Source organism: Gopherus flavomarginatus, chromosome 19, assembly GCF_025201925.1.
Source record: "Gopherus flavomarginatus isolate rGopFla2 chromosome 19, rGopFla2.mat.asm, whole genome shotgun sequence".
In the NCBI taxonomy this organism is placed as follows: domain Eukaryota; kingdom Metazoa; phylum Chordata; order Testudines; family Testudinidae; genus Gopherus; species Gopherus flavomarginatus.
This window is the reverse complement of record NC_066635.1, coordinates 18,688,344-18,710,210: the sequence shown is the minus strand read 5'-3', so window position 1 is coordinate 18,710,210 and position 21,867 is coordinate 18,688,344. Positions and strand designations below refer to the sequence as shown.

Genomic DNA, 21,867 nt, shown 5'->3' with positions numbered 1-21,867 from the left:
AGCATGCAGGAGGGGAGCGGCTGCTGCGTGTGCGCGGGGCGCGGCGCCCCTCGATACCGCTGCCCGGGCTGCAGGGCCAGATAGTGAGTCCGGGGGGCGGGGATGCCGGTGTCCCCCCCCCCCCGCAGAACCCCCCGGGAAAGGCCGCCCCCCCCCCGTGCAATAACGGCCCGTGGCCCTTCAGCTGCAAAGGGTCCCTCCCCCCTGGTGCCGGCGGCATGGCCGCTTGGCCCGGGAAGGCGGCCCCCCCCCGCGTACGCGCGGCCTGTTGCAGGGGAGAATCGTTCTCCTCCTTTCCCCCCAGTGGGTTATTGCTGGGAGCAGGAGAGAGTCCCTGCAGCCCAGCTCTGTGTCTCCGCCCAGTGATTGATCTTCTTGTCCTCCGGGGGGGCAGAGGAGGGAACAATGGTGGGACTCCCCCGTTGTCCTACAAGTCAATGAGACTCTCTTTCTGCATTCACACGTGCTGCTGGGCCCCGACCCACTGGTGGGAGCGGAAATAACTTATTTCGCTGCTCCGAGGAGAGCCCTCTGCTTATCCCCGAGGTTGCCAGGAGAGTCGCTGCAATTAGTCTCTCGTAGAGCACAAGTAACATTTAATTGGTGTGGGTTTTTTTGTAAATGGCACTTTTCTTTTTTGTAGTTGTTCTGTCCCCTGCTACAAGAAGCATAAAGGTAAGACTATGACTTCGTCTTAGAGTTGTACATTATTCTAAGCCAATTTTTAAAATACTGCTGGCTTGTAGCTGTGACCTTCCCACTGTTAAGAATTAATATAACTTTGTATTTTTCATAGAACAGTGTATACCAAAACAGGATCAGGTTGTAAAGACACTGATTACAGACACATCCTCACTTTTCAGAAGAGTTAAATCAGTGCAAGACAAAGGTATGTTTGCTTTCTTTATAAATATATGAAAAGCATAAATTCTGGATAGCTATTACCAAATGAGCTTTCTGGGGCTTCTTAGCAGAAATGGTCACACAAAAAGAACAAAAGATTTAATATCAGAGGGGTGGCCGTGTTAGTCTGGATCTGTAAAAGCAGCAAAGAATCCTGTGGCACCTTATAGACTTAACAGACGTCTGTTAGTCTATAAGGTGCCACAGGATTCTTTGCTGCCTTTAAAAGATTTAATCTTTCATCTGCTAGGTGCTGCTAGCATCTCATTGGAGAAAGAAAAGTAGCCCAAAACCTAGGGACTAGCAAAAATTAACACACCAATTACATACCCAGAAAAATAGGACAAATACATATTTGGTTACCATTTATTCAGTATTCAGGCAAAAACTATTTGTCTGCTAAAGGAGAAAAAAGCATACCTGTCCACTCATTTTATATTAAGTTGATAAACATGCTGATTTAATAAATACCTAATCAGAAGTTTCACACTGTCCAATAAAAGTGCTAGAAACAATACATCCTGGGTATGGTAGAGGCTTCCTCTGAAATATAGTTAGAGAGATCTAATAATTAGATTACAGTATAATGTTTTTCTAAACAAAAGCTCATTGTTTAATGATTATAATTGTCTGATATTTAAATGCAATGATCTGTAAACCTGTTAAAACTGCCTAAATACATTTAAAAAAACCCCATAAATATTGACAAGTTTTTAATACATAAAATTAAAGCACATTGTTTCAAATTACAGCAATTATAATAATCTTTTAACAGGTCCTACTCTTTGCTGAATACTTGCCTGTTTTACCGAAATGCCTGCCATTGTTTATGTAAGGGAGGGAAAGTTTTTCTGTAACTGTAGAACATAGCATGTTTGGTTACAATAATACTGCTTCAAAATATAATCGTGCCTTTAGCTTGTTAGAATATGCTTAAAACCCAGAATCCTTATACTAAATACCTATCTTTTGTAAAGTCCCTTGTGACAACCTAATGTGCTCTGCAGTTAATGCATGTGAGTTTAATCTTAACACTTTATTCTTATCTACATATTTAAATTTTCAAAAAAAGAAACTTGGATGTGTAGTGGCCCAGATTTTCAAACAAGTCCTATAAATTTATACCAAAGGAAGAAGAGCCAAGTCTTTTCTTTTTGGAAAGTGCCATGTGAGTGAGTGCCTATTCAGTGTTCCAGGTATTGCAACTGTGTAAGGTCTTGTCTAGAAGACCTCTACATTAAATGGTATTCAGAAGGTTTTGGGGAAGTGGGATGAAGGTCTGTTCTTCCACAGAGTCTATAGATATTTCATATCTGAGTTTTACTCCATTGCCAAGGGGTGATGCAAAGCATCTGAATTCTAAATGAGGGATAGTAGATAGAAACATTTGATTTGTTGCTGTGACTTTTTGGACCTAACTTATTTTATTCGTAAAAACCACATTTCTGTTTGCCTTAGGAAGCCATTGGTCTGTAGATGATATCCTGACAGAAGATGATGAGGCAGACAGAGTCCCGCTGCAGAAACTCAAACTCTTAGGTAACCTTTAAGATTAATCTATGATGTCTGCTGTAAGAGCTGACTGCAGTTCTGCTTCAGTCACAACACTTAAGAATTTGCTTAAAAGCTAAAGTCAGTGCTCAGTATTTAGTTCTTCATGGGCATCTTTATTATGCCGTTGGGAGGATTGGTTAAAGTGTATATTAAGTTTAGTCTTTGTACAAAGAGTAACTTTCAGATAAACTGAATTGAAGCAATACAATCTTTGACTCTATTGCCTGACCGAGTGGGAGAACCAAGCTTTGATCTGGACTTTTTCTCTAAACTGCAGGAAATCATGTATTTACAAAAGTAGTGTCTGCTGAGGCTCGGGTGGGGGTGGGGAAGGGGGAAGGATGAGTTTAAGTCCTCTTAGGCAACAGATAATGGGAAAGGTTGGGCTTGGGATTTTTTTTGTTAAAATAGAGATGCAAGTTTCCCTCCTACATATTAAGTTTTTCTGCTTTCCTCAAGCAGATGCAGCATTGGGTTGGATTTAAAAAAACAAAAAACAAAACAAAAACACACACACACTTTCAAACCCATGATTAATCCCCACCTGTTAATTTCAAATGTGGCTCTCTTCCTCCTGTAATATATATTTTTTTTAAAATAGGGGAGTCTAAAGAACTGAGAAGCTTACTACTCAACCCCCATCTGCAGCAACTGCTGCTAACTGTAGATCAAGCCAAAGAAAAAGATTCCCTGATGAAAACATATATGCAAGAGCCATTATTTGTGGAGTTTGCAGACTGCTGCTTGAGAATTGTTGAGCCTCCAGAGAAAGAGAATTGTCTTCTGGAGTGAGAGACTCTTCAGAAACAGAACTAATCATGAATTTTTCTAAAACTGGAAGAAACATTTTATTACTGTGTGCTTTGCTGAAACAGCCTCATGTGTGTGTTTTCCCCTCAGTAAAACATATTTAAACTCCTGGATATCAACACTCTACTTCACACCTCCAGTGTTGTCATATGGTAAGCGTTGTTACAGGTGGTTGAAGGGAGGCATGTGCACAAGTACTAGGTGTAATTAGAGGTTCTATTTCCAACTGTGGCTGTGCTAGGCACTGCTGCTGTCAAGTGTGTAAGGAAGGAGAAAGATTAAGTCCACTAATGATTAACTTTATCCTTTGAGCATTTGACAAACCTTGATGAGAAATTAGAGTCCAGGGAGCTGCACAAGATATTTAAGTTTATTAAAATGCCATGTACATAAGAAAAAAAACAAAAGCATACATTTCCGTGCCTCAGGTCAAGTAAGAGGAAAGAGCCATTTTTCCTCTATCATACTAAAGGTTGCCATGCTAAGAACCACATCTGCTCCTACACCATGTGTGAGCCTAATGCTGGAGATGGATGTAACAGTGAGGGGCGCTGGAGCTTAGCAGCACCAACAGAATGGAACTCATATGCTACATCTGAGTTTGGACCAATACAATCTAACTGCTTAAAAGCAGCATGTTAATTTTTCCTCAGCTGGTCAGAAACACTGAACCCAGTCTTATGATCTCACTTTTCCTGAGACAGTGGTGTCCAGCATTAAGCTCCACCAATTCTTGCATTTTATTCATAAGCATTAGCAACCTGCCGAAAGTTAGTGCTATTTGAGGTAAGTGGCTGAATGCTTGCCTCCAGAGGGGAAAAAATGAGTAGGGTTCAGATTTCTTGAAAACACTCATCATTGCCCTCTTACTTTTCCCCATATGGGGGAGTGCTGAAAGGATATTTTACATTAGATCAGAGTTTTGTTCAATTATTTTCCCCCAAAATATTGTAGTTCTATTAAAAGGTGGTTGTGATTGTTTGTAGTCCTACTGTAGTGTTTTCTTGGTATTAACCACTTCCTCCATTACCTATAGGAGAAAGAAAGAAATCTGTGCTAGCGACCAGTATACCTGTAACCATTATACTTACATATGCGACTATGAGGAGAGGGAAATCAAGGCACCAGGGTAGCAGCAGATATTTTTAAATTGATCTGTCTCATGCAGGAATATATTGTAGATAGATTAAAACATTTAGAAGCAGCAGCTTGAAAGAAGTCCTTCCTTGAAGGAAAAAGTGCAATAAATATTTAAGATGGCCAAAAGTCCACATTATGTAGTGAGCAGTTTTTTCCTATCTAGTAAGATTTGGTTGAATCCAGTGATCATACAGGCTTGGTTATGTGGACTGATGTTTGCATGAGGTAGTGGAGACTTCTTGCAGTGAAACTTGACAGAGCCCTAGGAAGAGAAAAAATGATATTTTAGTTGCTGCGGGGGGTGAGGAGGGAGAAAATCAGCCCCCCACACAGCTCAATTTGCTACCAACAGTCACCAAATCATACCTTGTTCAGTCACCTGCCCACTGAAGTTAGATTACCTGCTGAGTAAGTAAAGTAAGGGTGGTGAAATCTGTCCCTCAGCTGTCAGGGAAATTACAGCGGAGAAGAATTTGTATAATACACCAGTAAAACCAGCAGGGTCTACAACACAACATTTTTAAATAGGACATTTTGGTTGTGAACACCAGTGTGCAACCAGTGGTTGGAATTTAGGGCCCCTGTGTGCTGAGCACATTTATCACCTTACACAAGTGTTCCTTCATGCTTAACATCCTATGATGGTGTCTGAGTTATTTCATGCTGAGAAACAGGACAAAAAAAAAAAGTAGGCCTTTAAAGAGCAGTTTTTGGAGAAGCAAGTGTGAGGTTGACTATTTGGGGGTAATTTTACCTAATGGACTCTTTCCAAAATTTGATCTCTTCTGGAAACAAAGAAGTGGGAGAGAAGAGAGTTCAGTGTTGCCCTCTGAGTTCTCAAAAGCCCTGGTGTCGCAGATTCTTTAACATCTGCTCTATGCACACACTTAACATTTCTGCAAGCATTTTCCATCTCAAAGTCTCAAAATTCCTCTGACACTATATTAACCTTCAGTGGCCTGGTGGAGTGAACAAGTTATGTAAACGGCACAGAAGTTAAATGACATGCCTAGAGTCATAGGAAGTCTGGCTGAGCCAGGAAGCCTCCCTCAGTCTTGGGCATCTGTGGGGTGAGGCTGTGTCTCACAAGCACACAAGGCTCAAGTTTGGACAGTAGTTCTGCCATTATGCAATAACCAGCCCTCACTGCATGTTAGGTCATACTGCTGAATTTGAAGTGTTCTCAGGGTTAGGTACCTTACCTGTGGGAGTGCTCTAATGGAGGTGATACCACAGCCAAACAGATTGCTCTCCACTTTGTAACCATTGTTCCGATGAAGTATTTTCAAGCATGCCAGAAGGGATGGGTCTCTTCGAAATCCAACCACTGTAACAGGTGCAGCAGATAGAACTAGTCCAAGAGGCCAGAACTGTATTATTGCACGTAAAGGCCAAGTCTTTTCCAGTGGACTAGGTGATCGGTCTAAGAAAATGGTAGCACCAGGAACAGAGGAATGGAGTTTTTCTTCAATGTAATCTAGCTCCTTTGCTGCTAGCACATCCATCCTTGCCTTAAGGAAGGGAGACAACACAACATTCCTGAGAGACTGAAAGGTACAGATGGAGCTAGTTCAGAACTAGCCTCCTATGCCCTTGAGTTATTAGAATCTTCCAAAAATAACACGGATAATTCAACCAACAGGACAACATTCTGCAGAATTCAACAAGCCTGGGTGGCTGGTTAAAACACTAACTCCCCATAAAGTGAAGCTGAAGAGCAATTGAGGAGTTGATCCCACTGCCCTCAGATGGGACTAACTGCAGGACTGAACTCTGAATTCTTGCCTTTCCCAATCCTTCAGCTTGAGGAAACTAACTCCAGTCCCAGGAGAGGAGACTACAGAGAGCAGTTTTCTCCTTTCCCATTAAGAGAAACAGGAGGCAGATTTATAGTAATGGGAAGGAATAAAACACCAAGTCACAGCAATGTACTTTTACGTTTTCTTTGATGATTTGGAGGAGGAGGAGAATATTTTTAAACACATAAAAAGAAGCAGGCAATCAGACACTGACTCAGTGCAGTTAGTATGGTACTTACTTTCCATTTCCTCCACGCATGCTTTATAACAGTAGCAGCCCTGCGCATTCTTTGGAAATGTTTCTTTGCGAACCAGGAGCGAACAGCTGAAGATTTAATCAAGAGTCAAGAATAAAGGAACTGGCATATAGAGGATCTCAACGCACTTACCTATAACAAAACCAGTGGTATACATTTCCTAATTGGAATCTTTGTGCCAATGTTCAATTATGGTACCCAGACCCTGGCACACTAAATATTTAACCCATCTGGAAAAATTACTTTTGACATCAAACCACACCTGTATCAGCTTTCACCTACCAGCCTGGATGATGGTAGCAGACCAGCTCTGCTTTGATAGCTTCCTCTGCTTAAATCTTCTCCAGCAACACTGAATACAAAATGCTTTCTCAGATAGTACTGCTGCTCTTCTAGCTTCAAGTTGTTCTAGCTGTGTCAAGGAAAAATCTTGCCATTAGTAGACTGCATATTCAATCATTTAGGAAAAAGCTGCGATTGGCCTCATTTTTCATTAATTTATAACATGGATCCTTTGGTAATTTGCATGAACATGTTTTAGAAAACTATTAAACAGTGGTGGGTTAATGTATCTATGGAGACCTGAAAATATCAGTTTCTAGAACTGTAGATCATATTTTGAAAAGACAGGCTAATTAGATAGAACCCGCTACTCCTAAAGTGAGTAGGGAAGAGACCTAGGGGTGGGAAAGTGCCTAGAAGATAGATACTTTCTATCAAAGCCAATATAAGAAGCGTGTTTAAAGTGGTCTGCTTCATTAGCGTAGGCCCAATTCAGCAAAGTATGTAGTTAAAATTCCAGCTGCGTGTTAAGCACATTGTGAACAGGGAATTTGACACGTAGGCCTGGTCTACACTGGGCGTGGGGTGGGGTGAATCAATCTAAGTTACACAACTTCAGCTACATGAATAACGTAGCTGAAGTTGATGTACTTAGATCTACTTACCATGGTGTCTTCACTGCGGTAAGTCAGCCGCTGATGCTCCCCTATCGACTCCACCTGCATCTCTTGCTCCAGTGGAGTACTGGAGTCGACAGGAGAGCACTCAGTAATCGATTTATTGCGTCTAGACTAGATGCAATAAATCGACTCCTGCTGGATTGATCGCTGCCTGTTGATCCAGCGGGTAATGTAGACAAGCCCATAGGAGAGAAATGAAACTGAATATAATCAGTAGTGCACCTCTGGCAAGCAACAGTAAATGAGTGGGCACAGAAACAGGTACAGTGGTGGTGAATGCCTCATGTCCCTTACCCGATGGAGTTTTAAAAAGACTAAATTCCTACTCCCATTGGATTGTTTTCACGTACCAAAGTGTTTTTGTGTGTGTTTAGGAAATAATGTGAACAGGGTGCGAAATTCTGCTTCCACTGAAGTCAGCAGTTTCGTAGTTGTCTACAGTGGAACTGGGCTGTGACCTGTATTGCAGAAGCACACCCTTGTTCTTCCAAGGGATGGATGTAACATACTTACCATGGAATTAGTCATAAAGATTTTGGTTTTTCCGCAATACATGGAAGAGTTGTTTGATTTGGTCTCTGTTTGCTTAACGGAAACAGCACTTTGTCCCACCGTCATTTTCTGAAGAAGATCATGGATGACAAAGCGTAACTCTTCATAGTTATTTGCTGTTGGAGTCAAACCTGCAAAATACAAGATGTTGAAGGCAGTGAAAGTCAAGCATCTAATTAAAGACTGGAAAATAGTCTCACTAAGTAAAAGGGGCACCATTATTGCAATGGCTAAAACCACCTATGTAGAAACAATCAGACTTGATTTGAACAGATCTTATGCAATCTAGAAAACAAAACCGAGAACAGGAGCAAGCGGCAAGGGATTTAGATCCTCAATGACAATGTTATGCAAAAAAGCAAAAGCACTGAGCAGGACTTCACCACAGTGCTTTAGACTGTAGTTTTAAAAAGGGAAACGTTTCGGAGATACCCAAATAGGAGATGATTCTATCAATGGATCAGGGATTATTCTGGCCACTTTTGAGATAGAATGGACACAGTTTAGTCACATTATTAGGAAATAGACAAAAAAAGAAAGAAAGGACAGCAGAGTGAGCAGGAGAATGAGGGAAATGGGTTGAGAAAAAAGTTTCACAAGTTAATTTCTCTTTTGAAAGAAGTAAGACTGGAGGATAGGCAATTCAGACTAGAACAACTACATATCTCTTTCAGAGAGTATAAAATAGTGCTGCACGGCAATTCTGAATGTCAAATATAGGAACCTGGAAATCCCTGGATCTTTCTACCCCTAACAATGCGTGTGTTTCTGTTTTTTCGTTGCAATTCTTATTTCTCTTTAGGAGATGGAAGAGTTGGAAAAAGCAATACATTTAGGCTGACTATTGAAGTTTTGCTTTTCTTGCCAACAGGAGAACACCTGGGGATGAGCAGTGCTTCCATTGGCCATCACTAGGAGCCAATAGCCGTATTGCTTATTCCTACCAACAGGAAATAACATTTCCTCTTCTTCATTCTCAACCTCTTACCTACCACAATAAGCGGGGATAGCAGCTAGTCAAGAGAAGGCATTTCCCACGCCAGTGTCCAATAAATATTTTGACTGTGGCTCTCAAATTACAAATTTAACTGCCTATACTTTACTGCATATAACTAACCAAAGCTAAGCAATCAGTATTTTCCCAGATACAAGTAGACTGAGGCAGTTAGAACCTCTTGTACCAATGACCAATGTTTCCTAGCTTACTGGGCTTCCTTTTCCATGTTAAAGTTAGATGTACGAACAAACTTTTATTAGATTAAAGTTAAAAAAATGGATTAATATGATGCCTGTTGCAGATACTTTCCATGCCAAATTTAACAATGAATGAGCTGGTACCTGCTCCTAACAGCCCCTCTTTCAGGAATACATAGCATACGCATTACCTTGTGAATAGGATTACTTTTTAAAATGCATCCTCGATTGTTGCTTTGAAATACAGATGCGCACAGAGAAGTTTGCAAAAAGGTAGAAGCAGCAGAATCCAATAAAGCTAGAGGCCAATTGCGTATTTGGCAACAGGTACAAGAAACAGAGAAAGGAATGTAAGCAAACAAAAAAAAACTTAAAATTTTCCAGTTTACTTATCTAATGCAAAATATAAAATAGTCACAAAAGAAAAAACAGGATCATTTGAAAGTTGTATTCTACTCCCGATAAGAATACAGAATACAGTCATCTGCACAAAGATGGAGGATTTAGCATGGAAGTAATTTTAAACAAACAGTTTTAAAAGCCTGCCTTAAATGCCAGATTGTATGGAAATTAACAATGACTAGAACACAAAAATACTACGAAAGCTCAAAAATGAGGAACTTCCCCAAAACTGAATGTGTGACAATACAGTTGCTGGATTTGTTTTATGCAATAGCAAGAAATTCTGTGCACTGAGCTGAGTGAAACGAATAAAACCTACCTCTTTCCTTCTTAGCAGGAGAAAAACCATTTTCATCTGGCACTGTATTAGATGTACGTGATTTTCTCAGCACTTTATAACGCTCAATAAAATTTTGGAAGGAGACCCTGAGAGCCAAAGTGAAAATCAATCCTGCATGAGTACCATTTACTGTATACCTTTTGGGGGGGAGGGGGAATAATTTTTGGTGTGGATTATTAAAGGATGAGCAAGGTTCCATTGCACACAGGTATAGACTTAGTTTTTGTTTAGGGAATTCTACACTACAACAGCAGACATTCCACACCCTTGTTTAACAGGATTATTGCAAATTTTAGCTGATTAAAGTCTCACAGTTTTACTACTGGAGGCTAGCTATCACTGCCCAGAGAGATCATTGTGACTTACTGCGCCATCAGCTATTCTGCGGTTTTAAATCTTGGCTCTTAAATACAAAACAACCCTGCAAAAGAATTGCTCAGATGGCTTTAAAAACCTACTGTTTCCATGAGAAAAATCCTGAGACAGCATTCATGATAGCTGGTTTTCAAGAATCTCCACCAAGAACTAGGGGATTTAGACATTAGCTAACTAAAATTAGTGGGAATTGTGTTGTTAAATCCCAGGTTGGTTCTCCAAATCTCAGTCTCAGAATACAAAATTCCTTACTAAAAACAGAATAATTAAGTAAACCCTGTCTGTGCCATTGGCAGATTTCAAAATTGTCATGCACAAGGGCTGACCTGATCCAGTAACAGCATAATGAACTGCTGTACTGGTGGAGAAATGGACATTTCAGAGTTCAGGTGACAATCTTATACCCATATTTCTTGGGCCAACAGGTCATAAGGCTGTTGCCTTTCAGCATGGAGATTTTAAAAGGAAGGTAGGAAATATGCATCTAAATTCCCTACACGGTTTTGAAATTCTTCACCAAGGTTTATGTGTCTAAATAATCCATACAGCAGAATATGTAAGTTTCCTGCCATTTTATATTTGGCTACTCCAGATAAAAGAGTTTATAGTAACAAGTACTCAGCAATTAAATTGTAATATAGAGAGGGATGCAATGGTCCCTGATTGAACTCTGTGGAAGCCAGTGGAGCTGCACTAGACAAATCCAGCTTATGAAGTTTAAGGAGCTGTATTCTGAAGATAAAGTAAACATGAGAAACTTAAAATTCATTAGGACTTACCTAACAGGAAATCCAGCTGCACTGATGCTGATAGTTTCTACTATGCCACATGCTTCAAGCTGACTGAGAACCTATAGCAGGAATTAAAACACTAATTCTGTTTAGGTACTGCTATTAAGGTTTACCAGGGTTTCTATCAATGCAAACTGCTTTTGATAACCTAAGAGTTTTTCAAAAGACTTGAGCCTTTCTATTCATATATAGTTTCCAAAAGCAATTAACGTTCACCTGTTCAATCTCTCAAGTCTGTTGATTCTTTGAAAGATGGCAAAGTTATGGGCTCATCTCCTACTTACTACAGTGGGAGTTTAGCCTAAGTACTCTAGGGTGAGTGTGTGTGTGTGTTAAAACAAATGATACATTACATCTAACTGAGCAGAGTTAGACAGGACTGTCCTGTCCCAGACTGTTTGCCAGAAGTCTTGAGGCTCAATTTTGCTAGATGTCTGACTTCACCCCCTCACACAGTCAGCTCATTCACTAGTGGCAGAAGTTTCTTTACTTTGTGCAGTAGGTGGTTTTGCTCCAACCACAAGCTACCTGGAATTTGTACTGAGGATTTGCCAGTTACGTGCCTCACTGCACTTAAAGAGGCAGGAAACTTATCCTGAATTTTCAAACTGGATTCAGGTTTTTAAAAATGTCAATAAAAAAAGAACAAGATAGATCCTTTGGCGCTATGCTGATCCTTATATGTACATTCAACAGAGCTTTTGATTTTATACCAGCTGAGAATCTCCAAGTTTAGCTACAATTGCTCTGCTCCGAAGGAACCTCCCACTCAGCATGCATGTCAGCTGTTTGCATCTGAGTTGGCAGACCTCCTTGTATAGAAACTAGGAGTAGGCAGAGATTTAATAAAAGGTGTCTATTATAAAATAGACTGTGCCATTAAGATGGGTCTTGACTCAGAGCTAGGCTTGGTGAGCTCCAAGCCCTCCCACACCACTAAATCCAAACTTGTACTGAACAGCATTTAATAGAAACTGATGTTTCACATACACAGTATTTATTAACGAAGCTGCAGTGAAGAGAGCCTCACTGAAGATTCACCGTAGTTTGGAGAGGTTTAAGTATCATCGACCCTACCTCTGGTAAGTTCCCTCTTCTCGAATGAAACTTTCAAGATATTTGCTAAGAAAAGTGCTTTACAACCCGTATCATGCAGAGCCTGATGCAAAGCTCAGTATGAAACCAATGAAAAGACATGGACTCCATGAGGAAAATTCTTTGCAGAGTTACCTCCTCTTTTTTAAAAGTCATTGCCTTGCAATCAGCATTAGGCTTGATGCATCTGATGTAATGAGGTGTAGTGCTATGCAAGATCTGCATCAGATGTTCGAGTGAGCCCTATAGAAACAAACACAGCAAATTATTAATGACCATGCCATATTGAGACCTTTTTGTTTTTCCAGAGTAGTTTGGCTAATCAATACGTTTTTAAAAAATCCTGTTGTTTATTCATGGTAGCATTTATAGGCCCACAAGAGCAGAATTGTTTAATTTCAGCATAATAAGCACAGCTGCTCTTTTTCAGGACAGCTAGAACAAATTATCAGTGTTCCATTTAAAAATCACTTCTGGCACTTTTTTATTCTGTGGGTAATTCAATGTTCCTAAGTGTGCTGGATTGATTGCTCTATGCCTGGGGTTGTAGCAAGTCTGGAGAGGTAGGTACTGGTTTGACATGCGGCCACAAGTTATGGGTTAAAAAGCACAAAGGAAATACAACAAACTCCAACTTCTACTTGTTTAAATACAGAGGCTCCCTACTGAACAGTGGAGTTTTTCAGTTTTATACCAGTGTATCAAACATTTGGCACAGAGTCAGGAAATAAATGGATGGGTTTTAATCATCAAGTTACTTGAAGATGGCAGCAGAAATCAGGCAGAACGATATAGTATCTAAGTAGCATCAGATACTCAAACAGGACAAACCTTGAACTTGGAGACCACTGTAACAACTGCTGGTCTGTTCTGGGTTTTGGTATCATTCGGTCTCTTTTCTGTCATGGGAAAGAACTTCTGAAGCAAGCAGTCTTGGGAATTCTTCAGAAGCTGGAGTAACTCCAGTGGAACTGGGTCCTATATAGGCAAATACACGTCACTAGGATTTGGGGGAGTTACTTGGATAGGTAAGGCACCCTTAAAGATGTAACTAAATATTCATCATGTTTGGAGTCAATAAGGTTGGTAAATAAGCTGTATCAGAATTTTATTACTCAACAAAAGCAACAGTTAAGAGACCATTTCAGATCTGACCCCATGTATTTAATCTGAATTCACAAATACAGGAAAATGCTTGAGTGTTAAACCAACTACCATAGTTAGTAAAAATTGTGTCTGTTACTAGCATTTTCTTATGGAGAGATGGCACAATGAGAAGATTCTGGCACTCATGCAGTTTAGTTTTGGGGCTAGTTAATGGTAGGGCAGTCCTCATAACGGACATTAGAACACTTTCCTATGCTTAATAAGATGATATTCACTGCACCAGGATACCATTTCTTAAAGTTCCTTGCAAAAAAAGTGACTTGCCGTATCAGAAATGTCATAATAGAAAATAGATTCCAATGTTCACAGATCACCTCCTTAACTTCGTGGTAGGTATAGTGCAGAAAGACACTACGTTTTAAGTTTCTATGTGATATTGGTAAACAGCCAAAGGTAAGTCCGTGCTGCTGTTTCCCTGATCACATGGAAGTTTAAAGTCTGAATTTAATATTCATAATTAAATGCCACAATGACAGTTCTGGAGGCTGAAGTCCTCTATTCACACAATATGCAATAGTAGTGCACATGCCTCTACGCTGCCCCAGCAATATGACCAAACCCTGGAGAGAACATCTTCAGGGCGAGAGGTCACGGAGTCTGCATGGCTCCCTTAATTCTTGGGCCTCTGAGCCTGCTACTAAAAGGTGCTACCTGTGCTGGTGATTGTTCACTAGGAACTGGACTGAGATGATCAACCCCTTTTACATATCATCTACTAGTAGTGGACACATGCACTATGTTAACAGCAATTAAAGACTATTTTAAGGAGGCTTTTTATTTTTAGGCTATCTTCTTTCATGAGCCATGTGCTTATTTTATAGTTTATTTTTAAAAATACATACCCTATTTTTCTCCACCATACCTTCCACATGGTAAGGGACTTTGCCAGCATAATGGGAAACAACAAAGTTAGGCTTCTTACTAAACTTGTCCCAGCTTATACACCGGTTATTAGACAAAGCGTTCTCAATTCGGGTTTGGAACTGGCTGACGTTAGAGGACCTGTTCAGGCGACACTCCTGTGTAATGAAAACAAGGTAAAATTGCAGCATGTCCTGTTTGTAATAGGCAAACTTTACCTGCGCAGCAATTAAAATCTTTCAGACATTAGTATACTTAGGGTATGTCTTCACTACCCACCGGATTGGAGGGCAGCGATCAATCCATCAGGGACTGATTATCACGTTTAGTCTAGACACATGAAATTGACCCCCAAGTGCTCTCCCGTCAATTCCTGGACTCCAATGCCACGAGAGGCGCAGGCAGAGTCAATGGGGGAGCGGCAGCAGACGATTCACTGCAGTGAAGACACCATGGCAAGTCGATCTAAATACGTCGACTTCAGCTACATGAATAACGTAACTTAGATCGACCCTCCCCCCGTGTAGACCAGGGCTTAGACCTTAAGGCATTTTACCGGTCTATGTTGCATTTGGTATTCCAAGTCCTTTAATGTTAAACTACTTTTAAAAAGTGACTCAGTCATTGGGGTTCCATGTTTGACATCAATGGTGTGCACATACACGGCATACCTGCAAGACTGGGGGAGGGATGTGGGGAAAGAACCACCCTTATAGCATTATGGAAACAGTTGGTTCTTCTGCCTGTAAAGATGCCTTTAAGTAAATCTACTATCTTTGGTCATTTTGGGAGACAGTTGAGGAAAGGAAGAAAAGCAAGCTAGACAGTATTATCAGTTCAGCTCTTAAAAACTTACCTCATTCAGCAAAGAGAAGATGCTGACAGGGCTTCCTTCTATCAGATTTAGACAGCTCTGGTTATCCTGGTAGTTTATGAAAGACCATTCTAGACCTTCTGCTGCATATTCTTCCTAATACAAGAGAAATGAGAATGTTCTCCTCAGGACATTAGTATTTCACAGTGTACTTAGGAAAGTATTTCACTTCAGGCTTTTGTCACTTGACATACAGTTGTTACATGTTGGCTTTTTAAAGAAAAAGTCAGTTCATATCCTTAATCACTTGTAGCAGATTTGTCATCATTTTCAGAACTACCAATGTTCTGAAATTTCTTCTCACATAAGAGGTCTAAAATCTTTGGCTAAGTAGCATCAGATCCCCAAAGGGCCATCTGTAGGATGTATGTGGAATTGTGCAGTTTTTCATAAAACTGCAGAGATGCTTTACAGAGAGTGATCACACAAGGTGAAAGCCAAGTTGTGACTCAGATGCCCCTTCGGGTTTCCCTTAAAGGGAAAGAGCATCCCACATGAACATCTTTAGGGCACAATTCAGCCATAAGCAAGAGTTCAACATGCATCCACTAACAGTAATGTGTTGAAAACTAAATTAGATCCAAAAGGAAAGGGAAAATGACTGCAATGGAGTTAAAAATCAATCAGTGTAACTGATTACAGTACTGTAGTTGTGCTGCAGAGTTCAGCATTCTTTCAGCACAAACGGACAACTGAGAAAGCAGAACAAGATCTCATTTTTGTTCACTTTAAAATTTTGTGGCAAGTCAAACTTGCTTAGGCAGACTCACTAATGGAATATAAACTGTTTGGCATGCATCCATATCAAGAAGGGCAAGTAGTCAAGCTGTGACTTGCAGCTGGCATAAAATGGCTCTGTAAATGGAGATGATGATTTTGTTTCAGTTAGAAGAGGAAAAGGCATTTACGCAAAACCTGGTTTCCATCTGTTAACTGATTGTTAACCCCGTGTGTGCTGGCATGTTGTACACAGTCACCGTAGGAGCACAGTTTAAGCAAAAAAGTCAGTGGAACACACAAGCACACAAGATCGTGAATTTCTTGATAATTTACACTCGGGCCAGTTTTGTACTACTATGCTGTCTGCAATGTATAATTTTCTTATCTCCTCACTGCCACAAATACTAGATAGTCTTGTACCCTTCAGCTCAGCTGAAAGGGCAAAAAGCATAATGGGGATATACGAGTAATAATGGGTTCGAATGCAATGCAACAAGTATGTTACAGTAGCAGCCACAAGCCCCAACGAGGGTTGGGTCCCCACTGTGCTAGATACTGTACAAACTTTGCAAACAGTTACATTCTGAAGGTTTATAGGTCTGAAATTTATATTCAGATGCATCAAGATCTAATTAGCAAGGAGTTTCTTACTTGTGATCTAGCCAGTGGTTGCAACAACAGCTTAGCAAAGTTCAATGTTTATATGGTTCTAAATTAACTCAAGCCCTTACTTTCTAGTGGTTGAAATGCAGAGTGGGAAATACTTCTTGTCCTTTGCCAGGGCTGCTTCCCACTAATAAGAACCTAGGGCAGACAATAAGTGTTCTATTTCTATTGAATGGACAAGGGAGTGGCAACTTGGTTTATGAGGTAGTACTGCCAGGGCAGAGGGCCCACACAAAGCACTAGGCATCGTTTAAGCCCTTATTACAGGGCTCTGCATGAGCTCTCTGCAGGAGATGAATTTTGGCCCTAAGGAACTGCCCACAAGACCATTACAGAGTCTTGTGTAAGACACAGCCATGCATTAAACTGCGTTGTTCCTGACAGGAAGGCTGTGCTGCGGTTGCAATTTCTGAGGAAGTCGCTGTTCAGACAACGCACACCTTAAGAGATGCCCAACAAATTCAGCAGTACCAATATGCCACTTTGATGAGCTCTGGACATCTCAGCAATTCACAATGTCACTGGAACCCTGGTGACAGCTTTTTAATATGTATGTGGATACACATTTTATTTCCTGCACAGATGTTCCCGCTCCCTGCAAGGACCCAATACGACAATCCTTGGTCAGGTAAGTAATCCTGACCTACCTGTACAATCCCAATTATTTCTGTGACAGAGTAAAAGTTCCATAATCAGGCCATAAAACAGTTTTAGGTTAAAAAAACAAAACAAAACAGTCTTGTAATTAGGAATTTAACAGTGTAGTAACGTAGGAATAAATACAATGACTTTGTGTTAGACATCTCAGAGGGACAGTACCTGTTGTGCCTTCAGATAGTGTGCTACAAAGTGCTGCTGTAGTTTCTCATTGGCATAGTTAATACAGAGCTGTTCCAAGTTGTTTTCAGGAAAAGATTCAAAACCATAAACATCCAACAAACCTAGAGAAATATGGGGAAATATTTATTTTCTATCAGATCTAGTGTGTTTGGGTCTACAGAATATTTACTGTACTTTCTACTCTTAAATTAAAAGGGACTAGAAACCATACCTATAAAGTTGGTCCACACAAGAGAATCTGCATAGATGCTTCCATTTATCACTGAAACCAGCCAGTCAAATAATCTGTAAGTAACAGAACCCCGATTAGCTGGAAAGCTTTACACTTATCTTGTAAATATTCAGTTGATTTATGTTTTCCAGTGATTTTTTCTGACTCCTACTGTTACTGCCAATACCACGATATTTTAGAGTTTCACACTTTATCTTGGCAGCTAAACTTATTTTTATGAAGTCAGAGGTTTGCCACGAATGTTTGAGTAAAGTTAAGAGACCTCCTGAAACAAATGAAGAGCCCATACAGCCCTGCCACTAAATTCACTTAGTTGTGTCACACGAGTTTTGAAGAGCAGAAGCCTATACTGTAACATGTGAGCACAAAGGCAAGACCCCATTCGACCGGGTTTGTTCCCTTTATTCCCACCAAACTTCATGAGACTAGAGGCAGTTTAGTACACGTATTTAAGCATTGCTCTGCTCCGCTCTGTAATGAGTAATTGACTTAGGAGTCTAAGGCGCTTTTGAAAATGGCATCTTAAAACAAAACAACCCACACACCATGGACCTAAACCCTTAATTCAGTTAAGGACACAGGGCCTTATTCTGCCCTACTTTGCATCACATATTGTCTCACTCATATCAAAGGGAAGTCAGAGTGTGAAGGCAGAATTTGATCTAGTTTTTTTTTTTTTTTCAAGAAACTTCTTGATTTTAAAATCATCTATACCATGTTTATCTTTGACTGCAGTAGCACCAGCAATGCAGCCCCATTGTGGTAGGAACTGCACAAAAATACAAGACCAAGTTTCCTCCAAAAAGCTTACAATCCAAGGCCCTAGTCATACAGTGAGGTATGCATTAAGCCCCTTATCTATGCAAAACTTATTGTAGGATGAAGTCTCAAGAATGAGGGAGGAGAAGGAGGGAAGAGAGAATACACACGTTTCTTTAATATTTATCAGAAGGCTGAAGCACATAGGGCTGTCAAGAAAGTGGATGAGAAGAAACAGATTTCTCACAGCACTGACCCATGTATTCAAACTATTTTAACTTAGATATCTCTCTCCAATTCTGCATCTAAACGATAACATTATTTAATCATTGTGCATGAGTCTATTTCATTTGTGCTTTCAAAACATCATGAGTCAAATATCTACAGTGAGCAGCAGTGGCTCAGGGATTCCTAAGCTTTTTCATAACAAACATGTTTTAAATGCATTTAAATCCCATTAGTGATTGCACAGACCACTTCTCCACCTCATCTGTAATTGCATAACATCCATGTAAGCAATTGCTGTATTTGCAAGAGAGGGGAAGATGAAACGGAGGAAGCCAGTGCCATGAAACAAGAGTTTGTAAAGTGCTGGCATTTTTTTTTTTAAATGTTTCATTATATATAAACTAGTAGCAAGTTGAAAATGCTAAAAAAATCCTCAAGTGTTCAAACATGTAGAAGATAAAAAACTGATTAGAAATGTTCTTGAACAGATATCACATGACAAGCTTTCCAAGGACAAGCACATGTAGTCATGCTAGATAGGCTGCAGATGAATAAGGAATAAGTAGAAATGACTGATTAGACTACGATAAAACCCTGTTGCTCACGTTGGCACTTGAGCTAAACTTTATACAGACATCAAGGCAACATTGCTCATGGAACGTACTTAGCATAGATAACTTTAGCCAGGCAGTCCCTTCTTGTTTCACATTCTGATCTGGAGCATGGCTTCTTGAAGACTTGTTGCTGTTTTCCAGCAGTTATAGCTCGAATTCTTAGTGTTTCCAGCAGCTCCTCTACAGATACTTTTAGCAAGTTTGCAGTGGTCTTCAAAAAACCTTGTTCAAACAGCCAAGAAAGAATAATATGAATATAACCGGTTTCTTAAAATCTAAGCATCTCCCAGAAGTTTAATGTATATTAAAAAGTGGTCTTTGGATAGCCCACACTGAAGCTTCTGACTTCATGGAATATGGTCTTTTACTTTTACAACAGAATTTTGTAAGACTAGCCTCTAATTCTGAATACCCACTAATTTTACCCAAGTTGCAGGTGCTCAACAATGCCTGTTTAAAAACAAACACACACACACACCCCTATCCCTCTCGGGCTATGTCTATACCACAATGAAAGCCCAGGGTGAGAAGAACTCAAGTTAGCAGACCCTGGATTTGTTAACTTAGGGCTTGAACATCTGCACTAATTTTTAACCCCAGGTTAGGAATTGTTGAACCCAGAGTCCCAACTTGGAGCGCCAGCATCTGTCACTGCATGATGTGGGCCCACAGTCCAATCACTCATTCCACACTTCCTGATGCCCACCCAAAATGTAGCTGCTCTAGCCTTTTGTTCACAGTGCAGTGGGAAAGCTTGACTGTCCAGAGGACAAAGGAAGTTGGCCCATGGGATTGTGGGACAATTTTGGTGGACTCTCAGAGCATGAGTCCAGTAGTGCTGCATCTACACTGAAAAGCAAGAGGGCTTGAACCCTGTGACGTTCTGAGTGTAATGTAATAATATCTCACTGAAAGGCAACAGGCCCAGAAAGAGTTAGTTAATTCACAGACTGGACCTGACACCTGGCTCAACTTTAGAGACTTGTTAGGAAGATATGTAAATGAACAGAGCTTTGAAATGCAGCCTGCACTGTTAAGAGATAGAAGGTAGATGCTTGCTTACATCACAAGACCTGAGCAAACAAGTCTTGTCTATTGCTATAGCTTTGATTCAAAGATCAAAAAAGGAATATTAACATTTAGGAAGACACTGAGTGAAATAGTATTATTGTCTCTATGTCTCTTTGAAGGTTGTGGTAACCTGTATCTGAACTGTTTAATGGATAAATTACCCTGTGCTAACTGCCAGGCCAAAAGGCTGCTGGAAATGTATAAGAACCCTGGGATACAATCCTTCATCTCAGATCTGCTTTGGGTTTCAAGAGGGGGAAACCTTAAGCCATAAGGATTGAGATCCCCAGTCATTGGCGGGAGCCACCCTGAATATGGGCATTTAGAAATAGGTTATAGTCCAAAGGACTTTTGGCAACTACAAGCTCATCTCTGCTATGTATCTGAACCTTAAGAATTGAATTCAAGTTTGTATGTATATTGATATTTTAACCAACCCTCTCTCCCTTTCCTTTTTTAATAAATTTTAGTTTAGTTAACCAGAATTGGCTATAAGTGTGTATTTTGGGTAAGATCTAAGTTATAATTGGACCTGGGTGTGTGGCTGACCCTTTGGGGTTGGGAGAACCTTTTCTTTTATATGGTGAGATAAGATTTTTAGTAATCATCATATGTTTGACGTGTGTCTGGCTGGAGGCCTGAGGCTGTCTAGCTTAAGGGAACTGCGTTGTTTGGACTTTTGAGTAACCAGTGAGGTACTACAGAAGCTGTTTTGTGCTGGTTTGGTAAATCTAAGTATTAGAATATCCACCAGCATTTGGGGTTTGTTTGCCCCATTCTGTTTGCAGTTCACCCCGATTGAGTGATCTCAGCTGGCTCCCACAGGCAGCATGGTCACAAACCCCAAAGGGTCTTGGGACCTTGGGTTAGCACAGTCTGTGTGTAGACAGAATGGGGGCTAGGCTTGAACCGGAGTTTGATACCTGGGCTTAAAATGCAGAGTCTAAAACTGGCCATGCAAAATTAGACCCTCTCTCTTAAGATATACCCTTGACTATTTATTTTGTCATCACACAAACCCCAATTTGCACTGCCTAAAGAGGTCTCTAAATCCATGAAGGGTAGCACACAAACAATTATTGCTACTAAAATAGGAAATGTATCTGGCATAATTAGAGAACTTAAACCTGTCATAGTAGGAGTCTAAATTTTCTGCGTACATTGCACAAGGAAATCTTAACTCAAAAAAGCAGCTGAAGTATACTAGAAATTATTGGGCCCAAATTAAAGCCATTGGAATGTGTCAGAACTTGTGAAACAGAAATCTGAAGCCTTCCTGATTAGGCCACTGTCAGTTCCATGGAAAACTGGGGCCATTTAAATTTAGGTCACAGAGACCTTTTACAGATAGAAGGAAAGAAGTTCAATATAGGTTCTCCCTTGTAAAGTATCTAAGGTATATAAAAGGCTGCAATTTGACAGACTTGCTCAGATTGGAATCTCAAAATGGAATTACAACCTGAATATTTAAGCACATAAAATACATAATACCTCCAGTCTAGGTCTCTCTGTCTCTGGGGGCCACACAGTGTGAGTATACGACTGGAACAAAGATGATGATCCTGCTAACAACTCACTCTGTGCCTTTGTACAAATCACTCAGTTCCCCTGGTCTCTTACAGGGGTGGGACGATTACATTAGTGTTTGTGCAGCATTCTGA

The 21,867-nt window shown here is 40.3% G+C and overlaps 2 protein-coding genes across 3 annotated transcripts in view; one reads left to right on the top strand and one right to left on the bottom strand.

The window, feature by feature from the left end:
• Positions 1 to 3,380, top strand: ZNHIT3 (zinc finger HIT-type containing 3). Its single transcript, XM_050929341.1, has 5 exons — positions 1 to 83; positions 644 to 675; positions 797 to 889; positions 2,362 to 2,442; positions 3,059 to 3,380. Exons 1-5 carry the CDS (start codon positions 4 to 6, stop codon positions 3,247 to 3,249), a joined length of 477 nt encoding a protein of 158 aa, XP_050785298.1. The 5' UTR covers positions 1 to 3; the 3' UTR covers positions 3,250 to 3,380.
• Positions 3,381 to 3,655: 275 nt separating this feature from the next.
• MYO19 (myosin XIX) overlaps positions 3,656 to 21,867 on the bottom strand; it is a 43,350-nt gene continuing 25,138 nt past the window's right edge. For both annotated transcript variants that reach the window (XM_050929308.1, XM_050929307.1), the window contains exons 13-26: positions 19,186 to 19,357; positions 17,514 to 17,587; positions 17,282 to 17,403; positions 15,059 to 15,172; positions 14,184 to 14,360; positions 13,006 to 13,152; positions 12,310 to 12,417; positions 11,068 to 11,138; positions 9,893 to 9,999; positions 7,939 to 8,108; positions 6,746 to 6,875; positions 6,446 to 6,531; positions 5,610 to 5,918; positions 3,656 to 4,669 (exon numbers count right to left, since the gene is read on the bottom strand). In XM_050929308.1, coding sequence (XP_050785265.1) covers positions 4,541 to 4,669; positions 5,610 to 5,918; positions 6,446 to 6,531; positions 6,746 to 6,875; positions 7,939 to 8,108; positions 9,893 to 9,999; positions 11,068 to 11,138; positions 12,310 to 12,417; positions 13,006 to 13,152; positions 14,184 to 14,360; positions 15,059 to 15,172; positions 17,282 to 17,403; positions 17,514 to 17,587; positions 19,186 to 19,357 — 1,916 coding nt within the window. In that variant the 3' untranslated portion in view covers positions 3,656 to 4,540. The remainder of the gene's footprint in view (positions 4,670 to 5,609; positions 5,919 to 6,445; positions 6,532 to 6,745; positions 6,876 to 7,938; positions 8,109 to 9,892; positions 10,000 to 11,067; positions 11,139 to 12,309; positions 12,418 to 13,005; positions 13,153 to 14,183; positions 14,361 to 15,058; positions 15,173 to 17,281; positions 17,404 to 17,513; positions 17,588 to 19,185; positions 19,358 to 21,867) is intronic.